A 26,104-nucleotide genomic window follows, 5' to 3' on the forward strand; every position below is an offset into this window, starting at 1 on the left:
CGTATCTTTCGTGGGAGTTAACTCACCATTTGTGAAGAGAGGTTCGGGGAGTTTTCTGAAGAAGGATTTTAGTAAACTGCTTATCACATTCAAATCTCGCCATTTCTAGATGTACAAAATAGAAATATAGTATTTTTGTAGTCAATACCACCAAGGAAAAAAATACAGATCAGTTATTCCAATAGAAATAAACAAACTTACATCATCTTGTGTATCAATATCAGTCATTCCCTTGTTGAGTTCTTCCTGCATACTTGAGATGGCTGCATTATTTCCAGGAACTCTATAAATACCTGTATATTCAAGACCTCTTTCTTCAACTAATTTGCAACATATGTCAACTATTAATGGAATATACTGCAAAACAAGAAATGAACACTTTATTTAATACAGCACAAATATTTGTATTTAGTTAGTAGATGTACATCATAGCTAAAAGGCCCTTTCCATCCAAAAGGAAATATATAAATTGCTGTTCTTCGATAATAGGGAAAATAGAGCTGGGAATAGATAAAATCAGCAAGAGAGAGTTGAGACAGTGGGAAGAGAATAAATAGGCCGAGACAGAAAGAGAAGAGTCCACAGGAAGCTAACAGTCTAAAGAGGGGAAAAAGAGAAAGCAAGGAGAATGTGGGAATAGTTCAGCTGAATAAAGGGGACTAAAACCAAAAAAAGAAGAGGGGGAGAGAATAACATCAATGAACCCATGACATGAATCCTAACACAGGTGTTGTCAACACACACACACACACACACACGTATACACATTCACATTTATTACACTTTCTTAACCAGATCCTTGTTCTCATCCTACTTTTAATTAAGATGCTAAAAGCAGAACACACATGATTTGAAAATGAATTGTTACCGACCATTTCAGATACATTCCTAACAGTTGAATAATTATTCTATTTCAGAGTCAATACATTAGAAAAAAGTATTTCAGATAAAATTACTCAACACACCCTTACAGATCAGAAAAGCTTAGGGGAACTAAGGTCTGCAATGAAGAGGAAAATACTCAACAGATGGACAGATACTCTTTGTGTACTCAGGTCCTGTTATGACTACGACTGAATTAATGACTTTAGGAAATCCAGCTGGCTGGTGTCTCCTACCCGATTAGTATGAGCTGGCGGGCAGTCATCCAGTCTGACGCCGAACGTTCCTGTAGCAGTAGGCTTTTTTTCAAATGTCTTTCTCATAATACTCGGAATGCCTTTTCTCCAGGTGCCTTTGTCTTTTGGGGGACTGGTATCATCTTTTGATTGTTATTCAAAATAAAATGACATAAGAAAGAATATGGAAACAAGAGTGTTTAAATCAGGAGGTTAAAAATCTTTTATCAGTATTTATATAAATCAGAGTCCTGTACTATAAATAATATATCCTATATTTATAAAAAATATTGTTACTATATTCTCTTCTTAATATAGCACTCCTTTTAACCTTCCATATAATTTAATAGGAACCAATTATGCTTCTTCACCCTTTTACAATCTGAACCATGATTTTCTTTAAAACAGTCAAGAAAACAGAATCAATGTGACATCTTCACAGTGAAATTTTAGCAAAAGAAAGCATAATGGTTTTATCTCAAAATGGTAGTGCCTGGGTCCTCTGCATTAACTGGATTTGTAGTGTCTTCTATGTAGATGGATGTGCTGTATTTTCCTTTACTTTGTCTTTATTACAGAACGGGTGTCCTGGACCTCACCTTAAAGGGAAAGGCCCCACCAGCCCAGCCCAGGCCCACGGTGATCACTAAGCTCGCTCACACCAGGCAAGGTCAGCAGAAATGGGACAGGAAAACATGAAAACATCTTGAAAATCCCAATTTTAAATCATTTTATTTGTTAAATTTACCCCAAAACGCTAACACCAGTACCTTTACTGAGCAGTTTCCTTTCTGACTCTTCCTTCGGAGAGTGTGGACTCTGAGTCTTTGGCTCAGATTTAGCACCAAGCAAAGTCTGCCGGATGCTGAGGGTCTGGCGAGGTGTTTTTGGCAACTGTTCTGCTTTGCTGCTGAAAGAAATGAACATTTCTTAACAATTACATATTTTACATCCAAAGTAACTGGTAGGCGTGGTGGGAGTCTCACCTCATCAGACTGTTGTATTCTTTTATTCTTCGACTAATGAGATCCCTGTTAGTAACTCCAGTGTCCTATAGAATAAAGAGAAGGTAAAATCAGAAAGTTGATTCCAAACATAAATAGGGCTCCCTACTTTCTTTGAGGCTCTCAACTGCACTACTCTGCTTATTCAATACAGATGCCATACTTTACTCTCATGGAGTTGTTTTAGATCATCTTTCCAACATCACCACCCAACCTCACTAGGTGAGAAATGTTCCAAGGGCCTCCTGCATTGCCCAAAGAATTTTCTGTTTATTTTCTGTACCCGTGCAATACCTAGAAGAGTACCAGCACACAGCAAGTGTTCAAACTTATTGAATTCATCTGTCATTTTTAATAAATGACTTAAAGCAGAGAGCCAATTTTTTCTCTCACTAATACCAGAAAGAATGATCAGCATTTCAAAATAATACAGTTGGATAAAAGATGGAAAAATCCTGCCAAAATTTGTTAATGGCTAATTTGTAGGAGCAGTGAGATGGAGGGTCAGTTAGTATCAGAAGTGGCAGTTAGACTGTCAAAAGAGAGAAGCTCAAAGCTGGTTTTTTTAACCTTGACAGGTTAACTTTAATAATATGCTATATGGGGCTGGCCCGGTGGCATAGCGGTTAAGTTCGAGTGCTCCACTTCGGTGGCCCAGGGTTCGCAGGTTCGGATCCCAGGCAAAGACCTATACCACTCATCAAGCCACACTGTGGCAGCATCCCATATACAAAAAAAAACAGAGGAAGATGGGCACAGATATTAGCTCAGGGTGAAACTTCCTCAAGCAAAAAGAGGAAGATTGGCAACAGGGCTTAGCTCAAGGACAATGTTCCTCACCAAAAAAACTAAAAATAAAAAAACAATAATATTTAGACAGTGTTATAAACCAATGTTACTGCAATAAAAAAAAAACCCACAATAATAATAATAATATGCTATATGGTAAGCTCAGAGTTGACCATAAAGTGATGATTTTTTTTTTCCATTGTTCCAATTATACACTGACATGTATCTTCAATTTTTCTTTTTACTTGTCTCATTTTGATTAAAATGAACAATACAATTTACACAGAATACAGGATTTGGAGTCATACAATCTCAAATTCAAATCGCCTCTTCCCACTGACCAGCTGAGAGATCGTACGGTTAAGGTCCAGAATAAGATTGTCTGGGTTTAAATCCTAGCCCTGCCACTCATCAGCTATGTGACCTTGGGGAAATGACAACCTCTCTCTGCCACAGTTTCTTTGTAAAACGGTGATGATCATAACAGGACACACTCATCTTGCTGCCGAGATTAATTCATGTAAAATGCTTAAAAGAATGTCTGCCATATGGTATATGCTCAGTGAATTATTACTTTCTTGTCTATAAAACTGGGGAAAAATACCTGTGTCTTAACATTAGATGATGATGACGATGATAATGGCTGACACAAGGAACTGTTGATTATCTACCAGGTACTATGCTGCATTCTTCATAAGCGTTATCTCTCATTCAATCCTTAAAACAGTCCTACCTTCCACAGATGAAGTCATCTGAAGGAATTCTAACTACGACACTCTCCTGCCTAATAGAACGCCTGGCATGTAGTGGGTGGTTGTTAAACAGGAACTCCTCTGAACTGTTACTTCAAACTGAAATCTACATTCAAGTTCTTATGCTCCCTGGTTACTTTGCAAAAATTCAGGTCTGATGCTCTCTTTATAGTGGTGGTTGTAGAACAAAGGTTGTATTGATATTAGATCTGGTGTTAATTTTTAACCACAAACAAGGTAGGGTGTAAAGCATTTTTCTTACGGCATAAGTTTTCATAATTTGAATTGGATAAAATGGAAATGACTAAATTGGAGAATATAATTTGCATAACCTTAGAGTTAATGTAGGTGTTCCTGCATACTGTAAGGGAAAAGAATGCTGTGCTGTTGTTTTTTTGTCCCATTGTTAGGGCACAAAAAGTGAGAACAATGTGTAAGAAAAACTGTGTTAATGATATGAAAAAAGGTACTCTTGAGCAAAAGCTAGACTTAGTCATTGCTAAATTTGCTCTGTAAAGTTTATAGTTATATACACTTAAAAAACTATCTTTACTACTGAAATTCTTGTTGTAAAAATATCTTGATGGTTCTGAGTCAGAAACTCTCAAGTCCCTAAATATTATTTCTTACTAAAAAGAAAAAGTGGCTTATAACGTGACTTCTGATCATGCAAGTTTTCTTAGAAACCAGTTATTGTATTACAGTAGGCTATATTATATTCTTGCATGCACAATTATATTAACAAAAAATCATAATATCAGTATCTCTTTGCATTTACACAGTAATTTGTTTTGATAAGCATTTTCACTATAACTCAAGTCCCACAAAAATCCTGTTTTTGAGATAATGAAACAGACCTGGAATTACTTAGCCATAAAGGTAATGACCAGGGCTAGGAACCTAAGTCTCCTGATCTGTAGTTCATTGCTTCCGAGAAGGTATGCAGAGTATACGAACAATTTATTTTTCTAGTTCAGTAATGGTGATTTTCTAATAAGTGAAAATAATATAAAATAGGTACACCTGAGTTTTCCTTTTGATCAACTATTTTTAAGTGAAAATAGCATGTTCTAATTTTTTTTTAAATGATGTATCAGATTCTTTCCATCCTCTTAAGAAAAAGGTTATGAAAGCATCTGATTTTATCAACATCGTTTTGAACACATACCTCTTCATTCAGGTTGCTGCTCTCCTGGATGGTCTTGATCCATGCTAGCATGTCATCTCTGTCTTCAGCCTGAAACAGGCATTCACAGTCTGAGGTGGTAAGTCGAAACACATTTTTCCTCTTGGTCTCACTGTAAGAGATGTCTATTAAGCAGGCGTTAACACTGATGGGTTGTTCTTCCTCAGACGGAGTCATTTGTTCTCTTTTATCTTTGTACAAGTAAAGGGAATGGCCCCGAAGTACAACATACATCTGCTTCCACGGTCGAATACTTCCACCAACTCGCTAGAAAACATGAAACAGTTTGGGAATACTTAATTCTTGGCTAAATCTTAGTGACAGATTTTCAGTAACACATTAAGCAACATTGTTAACACGCAGTAATGTACACCGCATGCAGCGGATGTCTGGTTTGCGTCAACATATATCTGTTAGGAGAGGAAGGACAAACATTGTGGAGCATGGGATTGGCCCGGAGGCGCAGTGGTTAAGTTTGCGCGCTCCACCTCAGCGGCCTGGGGTTCATGGGTTCAGATCCCGGGTGCGGACCTACGCACTGCTCATCAAGCCATGCTGTGGAGGCGTCCCACATACAAAGCAGAGGAAGCTGGGCACAGACGTTAGCTCAGGGCCAATCTTCCTCAGCAAAAAGAGAAGGACTGGCAATAGGTGTTAGCTCAGGGCCAATCTTCCTCACAAGAAAAAAAGTCGTGGAGCATAAACCAAGTTAGGCAATGCATTCACATCGAAATCAAGGGACAGTGGAATCTCAACTTTAATTTGGTTGGGAAAATAAAATGAACAAAGTAGTTAAGATAAAACAAGTGTAGCAAAATATATAAAAAGTGCTAAGGGAATAGAATATAAGAAAAAAAATCAGTCAGAAAAATCTTTTGAGTGAAAGTAAGGCTTAAGACAAGTCCTAGGTCATGCAATAACAAACACTGCAGAAGGAGATCCCAAAAGAGGATGTACAAGTAATGAATTAAGTTAATAAAACTGATCAACTTTATATGGCCAAGCAACAATATCCACATCTAAGGTTAGTTTTCTTAAAAATTTTAAACTCTTTTGACAGTATTAAAATTTTCTTATAAATACACTGCCCAAATATGGTAGGAAATTTTATGGTGAAGTTTTTATTGTATTAGAATCTACTTAATGAAGCATATACTGATGATATTGTAATATTCATTTATGTAACTCAATATTTATAAAATAAAGTGAAACAAAGAAATTATAAAGGCAATTTAAAAGGATAAACTGGGAAAAATTAAAGGATAACTGTGATAATTTACGGCTAATAAACTAATAAGAAAAGCAGAGTTCCTTCTTAAATACTTTGATTTCTCTATTACATTGACAAAATATCAGACAATATTGTCCATATGTAGTTGATACATAGGATTAAAAAAGTATAAAATTAAATCAGTGATTAAGATTTTAAAAAAAGGGGCCAGCCCGGTGGCGTAGTGGTTAAGTTTTCGCACTCTGCTTCAGCGGCCCAGGGTTCGCCGGTTCGGATCCTGGGCGTGGACCTATGTACCACTCATCAAGCCATGCTGAGGCGGCATCCCATATAGAGCAACTAGAAGGATATACAACTACGACATAGAACTATCTACTGGGGCTTTGGGGAGAAAAAAAGGAGGAAGATTGGCAACAGATGTTAGCTCAGGGCCATTCTTCCTCAAAAAAAAAAAAAAAGATTAAAAAAAATTTTTTTTCTTTATGTAGAAGAAGATTTATAAATGATGTTTTCCACTCTTCATTCTGGGTATTTTGCATTTTATGTACACAGACTTCATGCTTTATTTTTCAGGGCCTGCATTTCATCCGCTCACAGTAGCTGAGAAAACGCACTACCTTGCCCTTATCGGTGACCAGTGGTCGGAAGTGGAGCCACCCTTCCTTGGCAGCGTCACTGAAAACCTCTGAGGAGGAATCTTTTCTGGATCCAGAGTCTTCTGATGACTTTTGGCTGTCTAGGATCTACAGAAAAGGCCAAGAAAACATATTAAAATGTCAGCTTTTTCCTTTATAAATATTTGCACACTGAAATTGCTTTGCTGAAAAGTCTTTTATTTAATGTTCCTGGTGAAGAAGTATTTTTAAAAAATCCTAACTTTACCAATTACATTAGAAAAATTTCTAGTCTTGCTAAAAAACGTGAATTGACTACCGTCATTTTTTTTTAAGTCATCTGAAGGAATTTTTAATAACTAAAAAAAAAATAGAGGGGCCGACCCGGTGGTGTAGCGGTTAAGTTCACACACTCCACTTTGGTGGCCTGGGGTTCGCAGGTTCTGATCTGGGCTCAGACCGGAGCACCGCTTGTCAAGCCATGCTGTGGCAGGCGTCCCATATAAAGTAGAGGAAGATGGGCATGGATGTTAGCCCAGGGCCAATCTTCTTCAGCAAAAAGAGGAGGATTGGCAATGGATGTTAGCTCAGGGCTGATCTTCCTCACACACACTCACACACACACACACAAAATAGAAAGAGTATAATTTTCTTGCACTTAAGAGCTCACATTTTAGTGGGAAAAGACAAAGAAGAATAAAAAATAAAATGCAAGAAAATGATGAGATTACGATTGCGCCATTTGGAGGATGAAAACACTGAGATGCAATAACGAACGACTGAGGGGCATGGATGTTAGCTTAGGGACAATCTTCCTGAGCAAAAAGAGGAAGATTGGCAAGGGATGTTAGCTCAGAACTGATCTTCCTCACCAAAAAAAAAAAAAAAAAAAAAACAACCCAACTGAGTAGCAGCTATAAATTGGTGGTGCTGAGGCAAGGCTCTTCTGAAGAAGAAACATTTTAAGATGAAATTTGGAGGAAAAATTTTTTCAAAAGCCAACCATTAAAGGTCAGGGGAAAGAAAAGTTCAGGAAGAATATATAGCTAATGAACCTCCATTCATCATGATCATTTTAAATGCTCACCGTTCAATGTGAGTAAGAGAAACAGCTCATTATAGATTGTTTAGGGTCTTTTAGGCTGAGGCAGGAAGTGTGAAGGGGAGCCATTAAGTGATGAATCAGGGGAGTAACATTATCTGATCACACAGTTCAAAGGTCACTCTGCTTACTACCTGGACCATGGATTGATTCTAAAGGGACAACCATGAAAAGAGGTCTTACTGGAAGAATCCAGATGAGGGATTATGGCAGCTTGGACTAAAGTAGCATAAGAAGGGAGGAATATAAAGATTGAGGGGATGTTTTGGGGGTAAAGTGGACCGTAACTGATATGCGGGGGGGGGGGGGGTGAGGGTGAAAAAAGAAGAAATAAGGCTAATTCCTAGATTTGGGACTTGAGCAACTGGGTGAATGGAAGAGGACTTAGGGAGATGGGGAAACTGAGGGATAAACATAGTTGGGAGTAACCGAGATCTATTTGGCATATAAACCTTGAATTGCTTATTAAACATTCAAATGAACATGTCATATAGGCACCATGAGCTGCAGTTTGAGGAGGGGTTAAGGCTAGCAACATAAACTTTGGGAGACATCTGGATAAGATCATGGAGGAAATGAGGTTAGACAGAGAAGAAAGAGAGGTCAGAACCAGCTCTAGAGCACCCAATATTCTAAATATTAGGCAGAGGCAGAAATGGAAACCAGCACAGAAGAAAATGTTTGAGGAAGGGAGTGGGAAATTATGTTGGATACTACTAAAGGGTCAAGTAAGTCAAAAATGGAAGTAACCATTAGTTTTGGAACATGAGTGTCACTGGCAACCTTGACATGAGCTGTGTCATCCTGATGTGTGTGGGTTGAGAAAGATCTGATGTGAGGAAGTGGAAACTACAGACAACTTTTTTTCAAGGAGTTTTGCTGTGAAAAGTGAAAGAGAAAATAGGAGCAGTGAATAGTGGGGGATGTGCATTTGAGGGAGGTTTTTTTTTTTTTTTAAAAATATAGGATATAGTAGAATATGCTTATATATGATAATGAATGAGCCACTGGAAAGAGTGATTTGGCAGAAGAGAGAAGGGTCTTGAGAAAGTGCAATGGGACAGAATCCAAAGAAGAAATGTGTTAGTTTTTAATACGATAATGGAAAAAGTAAAAAGATATTTAAGAGTAAATAAGGCAGAAAGTATGGGTATAAATGAAGGTGGCTGATATTTTTGGAGACAATAAAATAAGGAAATTCCTGTCTAACAGCTTTTATTTTTTCAATGAAGTCAGAGGGAAAAGTAGACGAGAGAGGACAGGGATGGATTGTAAGGGAGAGGGTGGATGGAAGGCATGAAATAATAATTTTCAGGCTAGAAAAGCAAACATACAAGAAAATACAGCAGGACTGCTGTGCAGTTAGATTTTTGGCTGTAAATCGATAAAGTGAGAAAAATCAGCATAATGTGTGTAAAGGAGACATATACTTGATGAATACGTTTCGAAATTAAAGAACACTTTATACAGAATATTTTCCAAATGTTCTTGAAACTTATAGAATTACAGGTTATGACATTTAAATATGAAATGTCTAATGGATAAAAGAAATAATTCTCTATGAAGAGCTAATGTAAACCAAGGTAAATAGAAACATTTATCATTGGCTGACATTTTAAAAATATTGAATACCAACCTTGATTCCTTTCAGGCTAGATACGTGCTTAAAGGACCTGTTGGAAAAGAAGTACATAAATATTTGCAATAACTGCATCAAATACCTTAAAGATGTAAAAATAATTTGAATATTATAATATTTCACTAATAAGCTGACTTTTCATCATTACCATGTTAAATGTTCACTGTTTAATGCAAGTGAGAAAAAGTTAGCTTTATAAGTCCTTAAACTTTTAATTCAATTATAGAAGCTTTCTTAGTTGATCTGGTAAATTAAAACTGTTTCTGCATGAAGCGTGAGATTTTCTTATCCTTTTTTTTTAGATCAAAGAAGAAGCTACTCAGGCTAAACACTGGGCTTTAGATAACCATAGTTGTAACATTAATAATGAGGCTGTCAGGAGGGGCACCCCTCCTTCTCAGGTTTTACTGTTAATAAGATATGAAAAAGCAGTTCCCAGAAAAAGAAATATATATACGAAATGTTCAATTAATAATAAGAAATTTTCAAATTAAAACTACAACATGATACCGGTAGATTTACGAAAAATCAAAAGTTAAGTAACATGCTGTGTTGGTGAGGGGAGCAGCAGAGACCTCTGTACACTGGTGGTGGAATGTGATCTGGTATAACCTTTATGGAAAACAACTGACAATGGATATTAAAATAAAAAATACACACACCCCTTGATTTAACAATCCGTTTCCCAACCGTACTCACTCACTTATATGCTAAATGAACTATGTACAAACGTAGTCAGTAAAGCAGTTTGTGGTAGTATAAGCTTCGATCAATCTAAATGTCTATTAATGTCTATTAGTTAAATATATTATGGTACAACCATTCAATGGAAAATTAAACAATCATGAAGAAGAATGAGGCAGGAATATATGTGCTGGATGATCTCTAAGATCAGTGTGTATAGCATCTATTATTTGTTTATAAAAATAATTAGAATGCACACATACACAAGCATATGTAAATATGTATATGTGATTTTTATGCATAGAATGGCTCTGGAAATACATAAAAGAACTCATAACATAGCTATGTCTATGTTATGAGTAGAACTGGGTGGCTGGAGACCTAGAGTGGGAGTGAATATTTAACATATACATTTTTTGTATTGTGTTTGTATATTACTGATTTCTAAATATTAGTTTAAAAAATTCAATTGACTATATTACCAAAAAGAATTTTGAATTTATTTTTTATTTGCATTTCTAATGTCATCAAGTTAGAAAGTATATAAGACATCATTAAATTCGGTATTTATTTGTCAAAGTCATGCTGCACACCCACAAACAAATATTTAAAATAACATGCTTAAGACTTACAGTTTTGCATCTTCTCTGTAATCATCCAAGCCCTCGTCATATGATTTTGACCTTTCTGTCTTTGAATTGGGCTGAGCATCCAGGCTGGGAGGTCCACCAGATTCTGTAGTTAAAACCCAACATTGAGACATTTGCAAGTGGTTTCTAGATTCTTTTAGTGGTGAAAAGACCACAGTTTGTCACAGTATTCTAAACAGAAAACTAAGGATGAGAGATGGTTTACATAACCACTCACTGAAACTTACCCTGGTCATGGGAGAGCTGACGTCTAATTAAAGGAGCTGAAGTTGTGAGGCTGGGAGGAACTGTCGCTATAGAGGGTGCCTGGGAGGTGGAGGCTGAGATGACAGCAGAGGCGGGGATATGCGCAATGTCATGATCAATGCTGGGGCTGGTTGGTTCATCTATAAGATAAAATGAAAATCAATACTTGGGTGTTAAATGACCTAATTATTATTAATAATAACAGTAATAGAACTAATAGTCAATATTCATTATTAAAAGAACCAAATAAAGATTTTAACATTTAACCACTAAAGTACCAATAAACGACATATTCAGTCTGTTAAAAATCTACTTATACAGTTATTACTCTAGTAATTCCAAATAATTCTGAGAATATAGTCTAAGAAATTAAATAAATTGTTTCTTCTACCAACCAATTAATACCTTCACTAACTGACAATCAAAATACCAAAGTTTATAGGCATTCAGAACCTAAACCTATAAAAGCAGAACAAACATCATATGCCACCCTAAAAGAATAACTTTCTAAATTTTAAATGTATTACACATGATCACTTCAGGAAGTTAAGCAAGGGGATTTGGCTGAGGCTTAACTTTCAGAGTACCAATTCCTAAAACCTTCCCCCCCACCACACACAAACACACAAACGAGTGTATCTCCAATTTTTGTAGGAAAATAAGAAAGTACAGTCTATAGCTTCCAGAAAGTTACACATTATCAAGGCCACTGCTATAGATGAAATGTCTGTGTCCCCATGACATTCATATGTTGAAACCCAATCCCTAATGTGCTGGTATTTGAAGGTGGAGCTTTAGGGGTGATTAGGTCATAAGGGTGGAGCCCTCATGAATGGGATTAGTGCCCTTATAAAAGAAATTCCTTGACCCTTCTGCCATGTGAGAACATAACTTCTATGAACCAGGAATCGGGACCTCATCAGACACCGAATGTGTTGGCACCTTCATCTTGGACTTCCCAGCCTTCAGAACTGTGACAAATAAATGTTTGTTGTTTAAGCTCTCCAGTTTATGGTATTTTTGTTATAGCAGCCCTAATGGACTAAGACAGCCACTCTATTTTCTTGGCATTTTTGTGCAAATCAGAGGTAGGTGCCCTCTTCCCCATGTAGACGTAGGTCCTCACCCAGAGGAGAAATCCCCATTTGCCCCCTTGAGCAGATGCCCGTGTACCCTTGTAGAAACATAAATATTTTGGGTGTTATGAATTGTAAGCTACTCAAAAGCCTGTCACTGTCTGTCAAGGGCAGAAATGTATATATGCATGCATATGCATGCATAATAATAATAGCTAACACATTAACAGTGCTTACTAGATACTAGCACTGTTCTAAATACTTTAAATATATTATTTCATTCAATTCTTATGAAATCCTATGAAGTACTATTATATAGATAAAGAAAACAAGATAGACAGGTTAAGTAACTTATGTAAAGTTACCAAGCCACAGGGAGAGAATTTAAACCCAGACAGTCTGACACCAGAGTTCTTACTTTATAAGCATAAATTATATTTGTTTTCCAAATTGGTGGACAATAGCTCTGTTCAAAACTCTTACACCTGTAAAAACATCAAGGGCTAAAATTCTAACATTTTAGGCCAAGAGAATGTAATTTAATAGGATGTCAGTCCTATAATCCTTAAAATTAAATGCTCTAAAATCTTAAAAAATCGTAATAAACCCTTTAAAGAATATTCTCTAATGATGAAACAGTTTTGATTCCTCGATTTAAAAGGTCAAACTATTTTAATTTTGACCAAAATTCTAAGAATGCTCTATCATTCTAATGATCACCATTTTAATCAAGATGACTAATAATGTTACAAAATTATAACATTTCCATTTTACTGCTAAAATCAGTAACTTCTAACTATCTTAAGCTTATTTTCCGTTTTTACAATTTTCTTTAAAAGCAGCTCTTTATATTTTACCAATAGAAAACGTTTCAAAAATTTCTCTATGAATCAATTTTACTAAGTATATGACAATTTAATATCAATATGTTAGTGAGAATGCAATAATCCTTTTCCCAAAAGCAAAGAGATAACTGAGGTTTTTAAACGAATTGAATAAGGATAAAAATTTAATTTTACTAAAGGTTGCAGTAGTCTTTAAAACTTAAATTTAGGATTTAAATTACCACAAATGAACAAAGTTTTTTCAAATGTTACATATGTGTAAAGTAAGCTGGTCTCATGGAGTCTGCTGGTCCACAATTCTGTTACGGGTTCATGAGAACTGATATAAATGGCAATATGCTGTATATTATATAGTATTGATAGTATTAATAGTTTGAAGAGATTTCTTTAGCGAAAACATTCACTAGAGTGGTTCAAATGAGATCTATTGCATAAGTCCATATACAAAAAAGATATAAAAAGGCATTTTAAAAAACTGAGATGATGCTCCTGAAACATTTCTCAAAGTGGAGCAACTATCCCTGTGGGGATATGCGGTTATCATATATGTCAAAGAGTGTCTAGGAGATGCTGTGGGATAAATCTTTCAAAAGAATCAATTTTAAGCCTTGCCAAGTAATTTAAAATATTTTTATATTTGTTTATTTAAAATTAAATATCATCGAGTGAAATTCAAAATGTGCATGGATTAAGCATTAAAAGAAATTTTGAAGACAATTTTTTATAACTCTCGACTTCCTGGAGGTATGCATTCAACCTCTTTATACTTACTACATTTTGGAGGAAATTTTTGAAACACACTGGATTAAATAATCCCTGCTTCAAGTGTATGTGCGCAAACAGGGGGGAATAGACGGCCACCTACTCTAGGGAGTAGGTGGATGGAGAAGGCGTGGGTGGGAGACGAGAACATGGTGCTTACACACTTCAGTACTGTGCGCATTCTTCAGGATAAACATATTTACTACTGTCTGAATGAGAGAAAAGCAAAGGCTAGATATACTTTTAAAATGCGCAACATTACATTACCTCACATTTATGGATTATACTAATAAATTCTTTATCCCCTGTGAAATATGAAAACTTTCCTATTGTTTTAAAAATATTTTCATTGTAATGATTAATTGAAATTTTAAAACCCTAATTTTCACATATCCTTTAATTATTACCAATGTGTAGATTATGTAAAAACAAGAATAATTCACGAAAGAAAATATTTTCTTATCGCATTTTCCAATGTAAGAAAATAGACACCATTTAGTTGTCCAAAGAGAAAACCAGCATGCCGTCAGATTTTCCACCAATTTCTAGAGTTTTAATAATCCAACTTAAATATTCTGTCAGATGAAAATAACTGATCATCCTTGTCCTAGGCATGTCACATACTACATTAAGACATTAAATAATGCATGCAAAAACATATTTATGAACTATCAGGGCTGCAGACTTGCTATTATCAAGTGGCATAATCATTCATGGTAAACTGAATTACATAATCAAAGAATTGACTTAAGAAATGAGGCCTTAATTTATGTTATTCACTAAAAGCCCCATAGCTCTTCACAATAAAGAAAAGGTGGAGGAAGACACTGAAATTGCTATATATTAATAAATTCAAAGTAATCACTCTTTCTTAATCTGTAAAAAAATTAGACCTGTGTCCAAAAATTTTGTTTCATTTTTGAAAAATAGTGTTTTCCAAAGGTAGATAAAAAACTTCTTCTTACAGATAAGATATACTCCATAGTTCAATTTGGATTTTTTCCAAGTGGAGAATAGTACAAGTTATGTTTAAATTGATTATTCATATCTGAATAAGAAACATCTACTACTGTTATTTCTTATCAATTAATATTCTAGAAGAACATCTAAAAGATTCCACAAATCAAGAAAAATGTAGACATTTATAAAATCAAGGAAGCATACTGTGAAACTTGATGTACAGCTGTTAGTTATTTTTCAAGCAACAATGCATGAGAAAAAGCACGCAAGCCCTAATGTAGACGGCGCGCTCTTACAAATAAGAACCACTACAATCACAGCAGAACAAGAGCAAAGCACAGGACAAGACAATCCATGGAAGAAATACAAAAGTCTAACAAAAATATGAAAAAAACTTTGTAAAAATCTTACTACTAATAAAATAAAAGTAAGTAAAATAGTGATACATAGCTGTTTTTCATCTAATAAACTGGCAAATATTTTCATCTCATGATGTTCTTATCCTAGTTGGTCCTCTTTATATTTTGCAATATGACCACAGAGAGTATATGTTGTTGCACTGCCCATCTCCATCTTTGAGGCTCAGCGGACACTAGAGGGCCTCACCTTCCTACAGATGGGCATATGATCTAGGCCCAACCCGGCACAGGGCCTTATCCCTCTGAGTCCACGGTGACTGGCCAGGGGTAAGAATATGGTCCAGTCAGGACCAAGTAGGGTATCTCCATCAGATTCAATATATGGATACTAAGAAAATTACGTTCTTTCTCTTCTCTTCCCCGGGGAACAAGAACTGTAAAAATTAGTAAAGTGCGAGTTGCCAGTGGCCATCTTTTCCATCATGTGGAGAAAAAGTATCTGAGAACGAAGACAGCAGAACTGAGAAAAAGGGACATAACCTTGACACCAAATCACTTGAGTACCCGGATCCAGCCATGCACAGAACCCCGTCTACCCTGGATTTCTTCATCGTGAGCTGACGTTCCTTTTTGGCGTGAGCTAAATTTGAAATAAGTTTCTATCATTTGTAACTAAGAGAATTCTGACCCACACAAAAGTAGAGTAGAATGTGTTTCACAAACAAGCATCACTCCTCGTAACACCCATTGTCCACGGCTGCAGGTCAGAGCAGAGAGCAAAAAGGGCCCCTTCTCAAATGAGCTGTGTCAGGAGGAATTTTTCTCACAGTTCACAGAATTACTCACAAAGAGCATGTCATCAATCTAGTTTATATTTTATAATTTTAGTTGAGAATAATTTTATACAACTCAGTGACATTATTGGACTTTTCAGCATAGACTGTGGCAGAAGAGTCAGTTCCTTGATGTAATTTTGCTTTTTATCTCACCTCTGCTAGAAAGAGGTAATCCTACTCCCCCCGCAATTACAGCATAACAACTTAAGGTATGTTAACAGTATTATATTCAGTGATGGAATAAACTCTATGTTGCAAGTGGAGGAGTAAATCTGTGTAAGTTGGAGGAAATGGTGACAATATAAAGTATATATGTAGTTCCAAAACAGCAAGAGCACCTTTTTTACCAAAAATATGGATTGAACAAACTGCTTCTGTTCCAAGTCCTAAGAGAAGAGACATTCTTTGCAAACATCTTAAAAGTCAATCTATACCTCAAGCAAAACACATGTTTAAAAATCTTTGAAATGTTCCCTCGTCCTTAAAGAAAAGGAGAAAAAATACTGTTAATGGATTCTTTGTCTCAACAAGAAATTCAAATGGGACAAATATCTTTTCTTTTTTATTTGCCTTCTGAGATATGTATACTCAGTTTAAATCAAAGAAGAGGAACAGGAGTTATCTGAGGTTGAATTACCACTCCAGTAGGCAAGTATATGCTCTTTCTCATGTATTAACAGGCAACAACTTCTTAACCTTTGGCAATACCACAGTGTTGTTTTGCGTTTAATCTAATTTAACCCAGTGAAATAAAGTCATCCTAAAAAATTGAACTCCCTAGGCAAATTTTATTTAACTCCATTAATACCAATTACTGAACATCAGGTTAAAAAGTTTGGAGACTGACAAAAATGGCATGCTCGAGAAACTTCGCATACATTAAATTAAAAAGGTATGGTTAGAAAGAATGCTTAAAAAATAAGCCACTAATACATTAACGTGTGTATCTAGTCTCTGATCAAGTGACAGCCCCCTATAGACTCACTTAAACATTTTCATTAATTCTATGTAGACCTCTTGAAGCAGTAAGTCCTGTTAACTTTTATATAACTGGTAAGAGGGTGCCATCACCTAGTTCAAATATCCCCATTTTTTATAATAGTTCAACTCATCATCACAATTGGAATTCAGTTTTTTAATTAAGATCAAGCTTCCTTAATGGTCAGTTCAATAAACATGCATTTAAATAAACATTTGGCTTTTTGAGAGTCATTTTGGGATTTGGTCATTTTAATAACCAAAAGTTCAATGCTGTATCTTCCTATTAGATAGATGATTTTAAAAAGGTTAAGAAGGGGGGAGAATTTTGAATCTTTTATTCATATTTACCATGACCATATGGCAGCTGGTGCCGAAGCAAAGGGAGTTGCAAATCGAAGAGGACCTGTTGTTATAGTAGGGGTTTGAAAGGCAGAGGATGACATAAGAACAGAAGCAGGACTGCGTGCTATATCATGGTCAACACTGGGGCTGGTCAGCCCATCTGCAAGGAAGCATGCGCCACAGGCAAGTGCTCTAAGTTTACAAAGGGCGAGGGGAAGAGTTACTTTTAGATTGGCCGCAGATAATGGGTTACAACGACTGCTGAATTTCTGCAGTCCCGTGGAACAGACAACTTAAAGTTTTAAGATTTTGTGGGTTTGTGTGTATTTGAGAGGCATGTGTGTATGAAAAATGACCCAGCTTGCCAGCTGACAAATGCTGGAAGTATTAATTTCAAAAAATCGAACATTTACTTAAAAAGAATTTAATAAACACTAGGCACCAATTTCACCAGTTTTTCTTTAAAATGATTAATTTTCACACGTAAAATAAGCAAGCTATTAGGAATGGGGAAGACTGAGCAGAGGGTCCTGTCTTGTTTGACTTTGTGAAAGCCACTTAATTTTCCTGGATAGTAAATTCTTTTACCTATAAAATAAAGAAACTGGACTAGGATTATCAGAAGGGTCAATTCTAGTTCAAGAGGCTGACGATAATAAATCTACTAAAGGGGTAAAATTATCTGTTTGATGTGTGTAATAATATAAAATACTTTTAGGTTTTTCTAAACCAGGGGGCTTTCAGGGTTTGGATCAACTGACAGATCGGGGCCAGCCCAGTGGCATAATGGTTGGGTTTGTGGGTCTGGATCCTGGGTGTGGACCTACACACCCCTCATCAACCCATGCTGTGGCGGTGTCCCACATACAAAATAGAGGAAGACTGGCATAGATGTTAGCTCTGGGCCAATCTTCCTCACCAAAAACAAACAAACAGACAAAAAAACTGACAGATTGAGCTGAGACTGTAGGTACTATTGGATCTATTTTCAACATTAAAGGAACTAGGTGAAAATCTAGAAAGTCTATCTTAGGGAAAAAATTCCATAGTTTTTATAAGCGCTAAGTTTAAAAAAATTGTTTTCGCTAAATAAATAAGCATAGTATTCTACAAGGTGTGCCACACATAAATTTGAAATATTTTAGAATTAAAGCTAATGCTACTACCAAAAGGAAGATAAATGAGCATCTAAAATTATTCCATGGTGAATAGCTTCATTAACAAACTTAGAACACAAATTTGTTTACTGAAAAGATGCCAATTCAAACTTGGGAAATCTGAGTTAAGAATGGTGAATGTTAAGTTTAGAATTATATTTTAGGCTAAGATTTAGAAAAGTAAAAGGCCAGGATTTAAATTTTAGCACATTTTTAGGGCATTGTCAAAAGAATATGAGATTTGGAGCCAGGAGACAATCAGCTCTGTCAGTTACCTGCTTAGAGACCTTAAGCTAACTATTTAATTTTCCTTATCCATCAAGTGGGTTATTTATTTCTGACCTAAATTCCCTACTAGGTTGTCATAGGATTGGTACATGAAATATTTGGTAGGTTATAAAGTACTACAGAAGTTTGGAGTTTTTTTTTTTTCATTATTATATTAAAAATTACCTTACATCATTACTCAAATAATAGAAGCAAAAATCTCTATCTAGCTTAAGAACCAATGGAGTCCCATTTTGGGGGAAAGCTGATATATGCAAAAGATTACAAGATGATAGAGTATAATTTTCTCTTTATAGATTATTCGCTTTGTAGAAAGAGTCAGTACATATTAGTACAAAAGAGGGGCTGGGTGCTCCCTGCATCCTCCTATATTACTGTTGGCATTAGAGACAAGAGCTCCCAAAGGGAGAAGCTGGATATAAGGTGAGTCACCCACTCCCATTCCTTTTGGGTAAATTTCAGATACTCAGTTCACCTGTACAGACACTGTAATCTAGCTATATGTATATATTTTATAAGCTTTAAAACTTCTAAATTGGTTTACAATGGCAGTGCCAATAAGGCTGTGCTAATCTAATTCAACCTCGCTTAGGCTAACACTAAACACACACATACTGGCCAACTTTGGGGTGAGAAGAACAAGCAAGAGTATTAGAAATACGGCAAAAAAGAGGAGAAAATGAATTTGAGATGAACTCTGGGTCTGGGTAACACAGTTATAGTTTCTTTATATTAATAGTTATAAGTGTAGCATAAATTGAAGAAACATAGAAAGACAGGATTATAGAATACATCTTAATTCCTGCTACTAAATGTCAAATTACTTATGAACTCATTACTCATTTTGTGTTTTGTGTTTACTTGTAAAAGAAGTTGAAATTTATTTTCAGGACTTACTATGAAGCTTCATAAAATGCATGTGTGTGTGTGTGTGTGTGTGTGTGTGTGTAGGTAAACAAAATACTGTTAATGACTGATATTCCTAATTTAAAAACAAATAAAATGGTCTATTCTCTTCATTTTTCTAAACCTTTGTGAACCAAAAGAAATATCAGATGTTAAATGTCTGACAAAACGTTGGAAAATTTTCCTTCTGTAAGTCACAGCATTAGCTCTGTATTATAGATAAGTAAACAAATGAATTAGCTGCATCCTTGATATTTTGGGAACAAAGCCAAGGCACTTAATTATTATTCTTGCATTAGTCTATAATGTTTTCAAATAACAAAAATAATTATTAAAATCACAGAATATAAGATTTTGGAGTGTGACAATACAAAAACCAACCTTAATTTCTCTCTTATTTTCCTTTTAATTTAAATGTTCCACCAAATAGCATGGAGTATAGACCAACATTCTCCAAAGTGTGTTTTATGATATACTAAACTGAGATACTCTAAATGAAAGGATTCATGGTCAAATACTTCGGAGAAAAATTGTATTATATCCTGTGTAGAAAATATATAGCAGCACATTAATGATTCTGAGAGTTCTATGGTAAAGACAAACAAAACTTGTTTAACTATTTAAATCCAGCATTTCTCAATTTATTTGATCACTGATCTCTTTTTTGTTTTTCTTAATCAAATTAAATTAGTGTTCCTGAAAAATATTTTGGGAAACACTGCAAATAGTCTCTTTTACTCCATTTCAATGCTGGTGTCCATCCCACTAAAATATATATTTTTAAAATAACTAGGTTGGAAAGAGAAACACCTATGGGTCAGATAAAACTTTAAAGCTCAATAAGAATTTCAATATTAAATTCTGGAACTTATACTTAATGAAATGCTGAAAGTTCTTTTATTGATTGGTTATTTATATACTTAACAACAGTCTCTAATTAGATTCTGTGTTCGTATTTCAGTTCTTTATTCTACCCTATTCCACTGGTTATGGTATAACATATATCATAGTAATCATATACTATATAGTAAGGTGCTAGGAGTCATATATGAAATAAACGGACTATAAAGACATTTCTATGCTGGGTGACTTTTAAAAGTCACGATTCATAAAACAAAAGATATTCACTAGGAACTATAAAGGAGACTCTAATAAGTACTTAAAGTAGAATCTGATCAGAACTAATTAGTGAGCATCTTTATTTTTATTTTACTTTTATTTTTTTGTGAGGAAGATTAGCCTTGAGCTAACATCTGTTGCCAATCCTCCTCCTTTTCGCTGAGGAAGATTGGCCCCGGGCTAACATCCGTGCCCATCTTCCTCTATTTTATATGGGATGTCACCAGAGTGTGGCTTGACAAGGAGTGTGTCGGTGCATGCCCGGGATCCGAACCTGCGAACCCTGGGCGGTCATAGTGGAACGCACGCACTTAACCGCTACACCACTGGGATGGCCCCAGTGAGCATCTTTATTTTTAATGAATAAACAAAATGGTTTATTTTAATCATTCTTCTCAATCTGTATGTATATAGAATTACATAGATTTTTATTTTATGTTTTAGCCAATTTCTCTCCTTAATAACCTAACTGACTTTTTGATTTATTCCTGTACTTAGTAGTAACTAGGAAGAAATATTAACAGATACAGCTAGCACACTTTTTATTACTCCAATATAATCTGATTATATTGATTCTATTAAGTAGAAAGAAAATATGAGGCCATTATTCTGGTAAGATCTCACAGGCCTATGAAATACAGTCACAGGTTGTAGGGTTTTTTATGGTTTAAAAAAATCATAAAACAATCATTAGTCCTCAGTTATTTTCTATTAAATATCTAGATAATGTATAAGGTTCCATCTACTGTAAAGTTCTATTCTCTGCGCTTGGCCTTAAGGGTTCAGATGTAAATATGAGTACAATTTAGTTTAAGATTCCCCACAATGTTTACAACTTGAATATATCATATTTATAAAAAATATAAGTTATGTAGAATGTTTTTTTTAAAGCTGATTCTGTTAGTGCCACCTGACAGTCCAATAGCTCAACAGCTTAAGTTTCTCTAGAAAAGGAAAACTCTGAAATATTACTCAAAAAGAAGCACATTATATTGTAAAATTATAAGAACTCTTCATGAACCTATGGGCTAACAGACCGAGAAAGAGTGGGCCTTGGCTTCAGAGCAAGGCCCCCACATAACCCAACTCCAGTGGGTGTTCCCCACAATGCGTTCTATAATGGTGCCCTCTGGAGATGTGCTCTATGATGAGGCTCCATAAGGGAAGTCAAGTCCTCGGCTCTACTGCTTATTAATTTCTCTAGAGCTTAAATTTCTCATTTATTAAATGATTATAATACTCCTGTTAGTAGCTTATATCTTAGAGCTGCCTAGTAATTATGCTGAGAACTTTGTTTTGGTTTTGCTATACATTTAACCATCATCTCAAAGTTATCATTAACCTATTATTTCAACAAATATTTATTGAGTGCCTTCTATATGCCAGGCAGTGTTCTAGGTATTCAGGATACAGAAACGAGCAAAAGATCTAAAATCCTGGCTTTCATGCAGCTTATGTGTTAGCTCTCCAGATAAACATAAGAAACAAAAAATGCAAAACATGTCAAGTGGAAACAAGTGATAAGAAGATAAATAAAGTAGCTTAAGGAGCTAGAGAATGTCAGGGTCTGTGTCTATGTGGGCTACCTTCTTTAGAGAGGCTAGTCAGGAAAGGCTGCTTTGATAAATCAGGAAATATTTGAGCAGAAACACAAACGTAGTGAGGGAGACAGTCTTGCGAATATCTGTGCAATGTGTTCCAGGGCTGGGAAGTGGCGGTGCCAGGGCCCTGAGGCAGGGCATGCCTGGCACATTCCAGGACCGCAAGGAGGCTGGCGTGGCTGAAGCTGGGATGCACACACGTGGAAGACAGCAGATGGGGTCAGAGAGCTGGAGTGGTGTTGAGGGGCAGATAATGGCAGACCTTGCAGGCCACGGTAGGATTTTGAATTCTATTCTGGGTGACATAGGAAGTACACAGCATTCTGGTCAGTGAGTGGCATGATCTGATTTATATTTTTAAAACATCACACTGGCTGTTTTGTGGAGAATACACCCGGAGTGTGGGGGAGCAGACTAATGACTCAGTAAACGTGACAGCTGTTAGATTGGGGCACATGCTTGTAACTTAAGTCATTTTTCCAAATCTATTCCAAGATGTACTCTGAGACAAAGTAATTTGGCAATGAAGAGGTCTTTTGGTTCAGCTCAAGTTAAATTTACAAGGAAACAAGCTTTAGAAAGTAAGAAGCACTGTTTAAAAGAAAGGTTGATTACTAATTAGTAAAACTGTTCCCCTCTTGGCCTTTGATTCAGATGAATCACCAACTAGGTAGAATTTAGTTTCCTGAGTCTCTTGGCCCCAGATGGTGGGAATTTGTTTCATCAAAATAAAAATTAAAAATGGGTATTGAGTACAAAAAGTTAAAAAAAAAAGAAAAATTACAACTAGAAATAATTTTTGAGGGTATAAGCTTATGACTCTGGCTTTAGCTCAGTGGAGGAAATTCAGAACAAATGATTTAAAATCGCAGTGTAAAATTTCTGTGCCTGCTGAACTAGAAATACTTTGCTGAGCAGATCTGTTAAATATTCGACGTGACCCCCAATGCCTATGAATGAGCTCACCTATAAATGGGATGGATGCCAAGGAATCGCCCGGTGGACTGGTACTCGAGGCCTTCCTTTCCTCCATTCTTTTTATGTGGACCTCTCGACGCGCATCATTGGGCAGCCAGCAGGTAGTGTCTGACCCCGTCTCCTGGTCATTTACTGCCAAGATGTAAGACTGATGCCTTAAAGGCTGCGGTGTCTGGCGACCAGATGGAGGTTTTTCTCTTAGGACGACAGTTTCTTTATTATCTATAGTATTCAACTGCTGAATTTCAGCCTCTTGTAAATTTGCATCTTGATTCCTTTGAGTGACAGGTAATTCTAAATCGGAAGTGCCAAGGTTCTCACTCATCTGAGGGACAGGCTTAACAGAAGCTCCAGATGAAGAGGGGGGCTTCCCAGTCTCCACCTGGTGATCGGGGGCACTTTCAGTTCTTAACCATGTCTGCTGATTCAATAGACTGTTTTGATGTAAGTGATTTATTGGTCTTTGGTCTTTGATAGCAACAAACGAGTTCTGGCTAAAGGATGGTTTTGTGACGTGCGTAGAAGGCGCTTTCAGAGAATTACTTCTGACTTTCACAAGAGGTGACCTGTCTTGTGAAACACCTCTAGGCAGTGACATTCCACAAGTAGTTTGAAAGTTTCTGTTTGACTGCAGTGTCTTTAGATCCGACGGAATTTTTTTAAACTGAGACCCAGCTCCCACTCCTCTGCCACTCATTCGCCTATTATCAGAATTAGCAACACTTGGAGCCACAGTAAAATTCGACCCTCGGAAAGATTTATGAATTTCTTGCTGCCTGGGTCTTTCATAAATACCTCGGCGATCATCCTGCTCAGTAAACCCACTCCACTTATAAGTCTGTTTTCGTTCTCCATTTGAATCAGGTATTTGACTTTCAGAATTGACATTTTCTAAGGTGTCACCCTGTCCTTCAATATAATCCCATGAACGAGTTCTATGATTACTAAAACTAACAGATGGGGACGTCAGTGCTCCTTGAGATGCACTTCTTGGACAATACTTCATTAACACAGAATCCTCCAGCCTCTCCTGGGACACACTGCGTTGCCGAATCTGGACAGACTGGGGCACTCGATCATGAGAGGTGCTTCGGCGTCGTACCTGCAAAGTAGTGCGGCTGGGTACCACCTGGTTATAATCTGCTGTGCTCTGAGATGCTGCTCTTAAACTATCTAATCTTTCTTGAATTGTCCGACAACCTATGTGCAATCGTCTGTTATCAATATACTCCTTGTAAGTTTTATAGTTTTTCCAGTCTATGTGCTGATGGGAGTTTGGAGAATAGTGATTAACAGACACAGAAGGAGAATCCACAGCTTGAGATCTACTGCTTGAGATTCCTTCTGAACGTCCACTGTAATTGCCAGATTTAAGCAAAATTCCAGAAGGTTCCAATGATCTGGAGCCTGTAGTCTGATGAATTAGATGGGCCGTGGGAATTGATGACGATGGTGATGTGGTTCTTGACACTGTTTTTAAGGAGGTCTGCTCGTTTATGCCATACCTCACTTCTTCAGTTCTGTGTGAAGGAACCGTATGGTTGTTTCTACTAGTTAATAAATCTACAACCTTCTCAGAAGGTACAATGACAGTCCTTACACTCTCATTGCAAACACACACTGCTGTGTTTGACTTTGCAATGTCTGTTGGTGATGGAGGCACTTGTATTTCCATTCTATAGGCCCTGCCAGGTTGCGTCAGTACTGGTGTACTGGTTTGCTGTTTGCTCGATGATGAGTCTGGAGGAGATATGTCAACTGGCTGTGCCATGGCTGAAGGGGCAGATGGCAGCCAGGGATAGCAAATTGGTGGAGGTTCAGGAATATTGCGGGCATTGCCACTGTAGGCTTCATTGCCTTTCAGGTAGGCATCTTGAGAATACGCCTACACAGAAATGAGAGAAAAGTGTCATTTGAAATTCATAAAAAGAATAGTAATTTCCACTCTTGCAGTACGCTATTTTTTTTTTACTGTGCCCTATCCTGTTCCTGAGTGACATTCACTAAAGCATGCATACAAACACAAGGCACTCCACAAGTTTAGAAAGGGGCTAGTCTCTCAGAAATCAAATAAATCGTAGAATTTGCAACAAATACAAATTACAATTGCTTATTTTCTCAAAAGATCTGAAACACACCAAATTTTTCCCCCACCAATTAGCTATAGCCATGTTGCTTCTAAAATTTTTCCCATTCAAGTTTTATGATTTTCCAGCAGTCGACAGGTTAAATGGCTGCCTGATAAATCTCAGCAAAAGACGCTGATCTTTTGCCAGAGTGAAGGTGAAAATATTAAAAATCTTAATCAAACATATTTTTGTTTTAAGCACTACTGCTATCATAATTAATTGAACAGTATCGTGTCAATTAATGATTACTGAGGCCCTAAAAATAATACATTTTGATAAATTAAGTCCTTTGACACCCATGCTAAGTATTTTAATATCTAAAATGAGAGGAATATGCATGTTTGAGAAAGTAAGAACATATATTAAAGGCATAAGGTATGAAAAAGGGTTAATTTATCTTTCTGTATATAATTTATATATTTTATCTTAAGCTAATGCAAAATTACATTGTACGAATTTATTTGGTCTCTTTTATTCATTATAAGGAGACATCTCTCTGTTACTAACAGGCAGGCATGCAGCTCAAATGATTTTTTATTCATTATTTATGAAATTATCTAGCAGTATTTTTAAAAACTTAAGAATAATTGAAATTAAATACAGCGACTGTACAAAACAGAGCTAACTGATGTAACTCAGGACTGGGTTCAGTGTCAGAGACAGTTAGGTGTGGTATCACATTACACACCCTCCCCTAATCAGAACAAGCTTAATTCACGACTATCATCGTATCCTGTCTTTGCATTACAC

General features: G+C 36.2%; 1 protein-coding gene across 4 annotated transcripts in view; it reads right to left on the minus strand.

The window, feature by feature from the left end:
- ARHGAP21 (Rho GTPase activating protein 21) overlaps nt 1-26,104 on the minus strand; it is a 128,732-nt gene that overhangs the window by 11,671 nt on the left and 90,957 nt on the right. For 3 of the 4 annotated variants that reach the window (XM_058532579.1, XM_058532580.1, XM_058532581.1), the window contains exons 8-18: nt 23,214-25,110; nt 10,997-11,155; nt 10,752-10,854; nt 9,433-9,469; nt 6,698-6,823; nt 4,832-5,116; nt 2,105-2,169; nt 1,889-2,028; nt 1,119-1,261; nt 202-357; nt 27-105 (exon numbers count right to left, since the gene is read on the minus strand). In XM_058532579.1, the coding sequence (XP_058388562.1) occupies nt 27-105; nt 202-357; nt 1,119-1,261; nt 1,889-2,028; nt 2,105-2,169; nt 4,832-5,116; nt 6,698-6,823; nt 9,433-9,469; nt 10,752-10,854; nt 10,997-11,155; nt 23,214-25,110 (3,190 nt within the window). The remainder of the gene's footprint in view (nt 1-26; nt 106-201; nt 358-1,118; nt 1,262-1,888; nt 2,029-2,104; nt 2,170-4,831; nt 5,117-6,697; nt 6,824-9,432; nt 9,470-10,751; nt 10,855-10,996; nt 11,156-23,213; nt 25,111-26,104) is intronic. The other variant, XM_058532582.1, reaches the window with a different exon arrangement.

Source organism: Diceros bicornis, chromosome 36, assembly GCF_020826845.1.
Source record: "Diceros bicornis minor isolate mBicDic1 chromosome 36, mDicBic1.mat.cur, whole genome shotgun sequence".
In the NCBI taxonomy this organism is placed as follows: domain Eukaryota; kingdom Metazoa; phylum Chordata; class Mammalia; order Perissodactyla; family Rhinocerotidae; genus Diceros; species Diceros bicornis.